The 3,889-nt window shown below is 45.5% G+C and overlaps 2 protein-coding genes across 5 annotated transcripts in view; one reads left to right on the plus strand and one right to left on the minus strand.

Annotated features, from left to right (window-relative positions):
- Window positions 1–2,750, plus strand: part of PPP1R42 (protein phosphatase 1 regulatory subunit 42) — a 53,812-nt gene extending 51,062 nt beyond the window's left edge. For both annotated transcript variants that reach the window (XM_077751775.1, XM_077751778.1), the window contains exon 9: window positions 2,617–2,750. In XM_077751775.1, coding sequence (XP_077607901.1) covers window positions 2,617–2,671 — 55 coding nt within the window. In that variant the 3' untranslated portion in view covers window positions 2,672–2,750. The remainder of the gene's footprint in view (window positions 1–2,616) is intronic.
- LOC144221314 (uncharacterized) overlaps window positions 1–3,889 on the minus strand; it is a 70,668-nt gene that overhangs the window by 40,041 nt on the left and 26,738 nt on the right. The gene's annotated exons all lie outside the window — the stretch shown is intronic.

Genomic DNA, 3,889 nt, shown 5'->3' on the forward strand with positions numbered 1-3,889 from the left:
ACAATCTAGGTTAGGTTTTAAGACTTCTAGTTTCAACTCTGTCAATGGCTTACTCTGTGGACAAGAGTTATATAAGATCTAATTTTTAAGAATTATGTTATTTCCCATTTTATTTTTTAAGGAAGTCATTTTTTAAAGTTTATTTTATTCTGAGAGAGAGAGAGCAAGCCAGTGGGGAGGGACATCAAGAGGGAAAGAGAGAATTCCAAGCAGCCTCAGCACTTTCAGCATGGGGCTTGAACCCATGAACCATGAGATCATAACCTGAGCCTAAGCCAAGAGTCCGATACTCAAAACGACTAAGCCACCCAGGTGCCCCAGTATATTCCATTTTAAAATGTCTACTTTGATGCCTGAATCTTAACTACCCCCAAACAATTTTTTTTAAAACAGCAGAACCTGTTGAGATAAGAATGAGACGAGGAAAATGAACATTGGAGACGCTCAGCCAGAGAGGGATCCAAAGTCACACAACTGCCATGAGGCAGAGCTGGAACTTGAATTGAGGTCACTGACTCTAAAAACCAAGCCCTCAACAACTCTGCAAGGGGGGTGCGGGGGGCTCTCAAAAACGCCCTCAGGCAGAGGCAGATAAAATAAGGGAAATAGGGAGAATGTGACCGAGGTGAACTGGAGAGCACGTGTCCAACGAAAGGCACCTGCTGCTACTCTGCTCCAAAACAGTTAGCCAGGCGGACGTGCTGAACTTGAGAAATCTTAGCCTCGCTGGTAAGCCAGACATCTAGATTAAGAAATCAACTGATTTTAGACTATTGAGTCAACAATTTTTCTTTAAAAAAATCTATTAAAATGGATAAAAAGAAAACGAATATGGTAATGACAGCACAGATACAGAGCAAGTGGGGCTCCGGTGCATACTGGCGGGAAGGCAGAGATAGTGCAGCCGCTTTGGGAAAATACTCAGACATGGTTTTATAAAGTTAAATATGTACTCACCACATCTAACAGTCCCACCCAAGGTGACATGAACACCTATCTTCCCACAAAAATCTGTACCCAGATGTTTATAGTGGCTTATTCACGATCACCAGAAACTGAAAACAAGCCAAAGCTCTCCCATTGCAGGATGGATCAGCAAACAGTGGTAAATCCATGCAATGGAACACTACTCAAAACTAAAAAGGAATGAACTAGTGATACTCAAAACAACATGGATAGATCTCAAAAGCATTCTGCTCAGTAAAAGAAGCCAACCTAAAAGGCTGTATGATTCTATGATGTTCTGGCAAAAGGGAAACTACAGAGACAGAAAACAGATCAGTAATGGGCAAGACCTAGGGTTACATGCGAGCTGGGATGATGAAATGCTGCATCTCGTTGCTGTGGTAGTTTTTAGCAAAACTTGCTGGACTATATACTCAAAAGGGTGAATTTAATTACGTAAATTATACTTTAAACAATAAGGGAAATAGTTGACAGGTGAAAAAAAGCATTGATTATATAAAACCTATTGTTTTATTATAGTATACATTTATACATATAAAATGCAACAATATATTTTCTTCACCGATATGTGTTTATTTTACATTATAAAGACGGGAAGCTAATGACAATTTGACATAATTAGAAAGACCTCTAATTTTACGATCTACACCACACACTGTGAAACAAACTCTTTAACACTCTAAAGCCTTCTACTTTCTGGAAGACTAAACAAGAACTCCAACCAGTCCAATAATATACTCTACCATGAAAATAGTATTTGAATTGTTAATAAGAAGTCAAGTTAAAATATTAACTTTATTGAAATAATAGATACAAAAAATGTTTTGCAAGTAATGAAGAACTCTACAAATATTAAATTGTAATTTGTATGGTAAATTTCAGTTTGTATGGTAAAAAGCACAAGTATTAGGGTGAATCCGCCTAGCTTGAATCCTCTCTCCGCCACTTATTAGCTGTGTGACTTTCACAAGTTACTTCATCTCTCTGAGCTTTCTCTTCCCAACCATAAAATGTAAAATCCTCAGAGTTTTTGCAGACTGAATGAAAAAATTAAGTGCTTTTTTGGAAAGCACTGAGCACGTATAAAAAGTTAAATAAGGGGCCGGTTACTAACGTATGTAATGTTGAAGATTTGAGGAGGATTCAGACAGGCTGCTTAGGGCAGCAGCAGGTAAGACCCGGTGGCCCTCAGTGGTCAGCACTGTTTCATCAGTCCTTTCTTTTGAACCTGACTGTCGGCAACAAAGCTGTCCATTGTCCAGCCCGTTCCGGGTGGGCGCTTCCCGGGACCCCACCGCCAGCCCAGCGGCGGCGCCAGCAGGCGGGCTGAGGCCCGGGAGATGCCGGGGTGCGCAAGTTAGGGCGCCCTGCGCACCTAATTCGCCTCACCCTCGCCTCGGCCCCCTGCCTTCCAAACTCTGTACTTCCACACTTTTCCCAACACGTAGGTTCCCACATTCTTCCTACTCCGGGGAAGCAGGTGAATCTTGCTTCCTGAAGCCTGAAGGGACTCACCCGGGTTAGTGACTAGCTTTCCCGGGGACTAGCGGCTTCTATTGTGGGAAGTTAGAGTCTGTGTGTGTGTGCCCGTTTCGGATGAATTCCATTTTTGAAATAATGTTGCTCTTTTTTTTTTCTCTATTAATACAGGAATCTCTCTTTGAAGGAATCTGAAAGCTTGCTGACCAAAAAACGATATGCATGAATTTCACGTCCATAACCCAAAGTAAAAGGAAATTTGTTTCTAAAAAAGATGAGTAAATTCATCCTTAAGTGCGCTTTAACATTTGTGGGTTTGTTTGTTTTATTTTTTTACCTTTACCAGGCAAAATCATCTTCTGTAATTTGTAGCTTTATGGTATCTCATTATGTAAAGAAAACCTTTAAGTTGTTTGCTTCTTTACGCAACTGAAACATTGCTTTTCACTTGCTTTATGCCTCCTTCCATACAATTTACTGAGAAAATAAAGATGTGCTTCCTCACTCATCAAAAGAAAGTAAACCTCCCCTGAACCAACGGTACTGCGGCGCGTTCCCTCCCAAGGTGTACATCTAAGGACAGTTACTGAATGGGAGTTGAAGGTAGGCTGATTCACTCACACACCTAAGGTGGGGAACGACGTATTAAAATACTAGCGTCCCCATTACCACACGCTACTTAAGAGTTCCTAAAAGTTTTAAAATCTATTGTAAACATATTATGTCACATATACAACAGCGGATTCATTAATGATACTTCAAATTTGATCTTGTCTCGACTCGGAGGAAGATGGAAGATTTCTAAACGTCCTGCTCTTCGAATTACAGGCATTATTTCCAGAATGTACTAATTACGTTCTCGAAGACACCGCGCGTCCACTAGGACTCCCCCTTGGGGGCCACGCACGGGTCCCCAGGCCCCGCGGGAGCCGCAGGGTAGGAGCGTCTCAGCCCGGCCGCCTCCACACGAGCCGGGTGACTCCCACCGGCGCGCGGCCTCTCGGGCGAGGTCCCCGCAGGAGGGCGGCGCCGGGACAGATTTTAGGTCAAAGAAAAAGAAACAAGCCGGGGCCCCGCGTGTGCGACCGGGGAAAAACGACCGCGACCCCAGGCTGTCGGCCCGGGTCTGAGGAGCGTCAGGTGCCACAGCGTTGAACCAGCCACGCACTTCCGAGGCGGAGGCCAAACGGCCGCAAGCCGTCGGGGCGCACGGAGCATTACCTGGGCGGCGAGCAGCAGGGCGGCGCGGCGCGGCGGGCACCTCGCGCTTCCNCCCCCGTCCGCCGGCGCCGCGGAGCCGAGCCCTGCGCTGCGCCTCCAGGAAAGGTGAGGCCCTCGGTTCGACCCCCGTCGCGCCGCTTGGTCCCCAGGTTTCGGAGGCGTGGCGGGCGTCTTGGGCCAAGGTGAGGTCGGGGCCCCCGTCTCCCCCCGTGGCGATGAGAAG

The sequence above is a fragment of the Crocuta crocuta genome, unplaced genomic scaffold (genome assembly GCF_008692635.1).
Source record: "Crocuta crocuta isolate KB4526 unplaced genomic scaffold, BGI_CrCroc_1.0 scaffold20, whole genome shotgun sequence".
In the NCBI taxonomy this organism is placed as follows: Eukaryota; Metazoa; Chordata; class Mammalia; order Carnivora; family Hyaenidae; genus Crocuta; species Crocuta crocuta.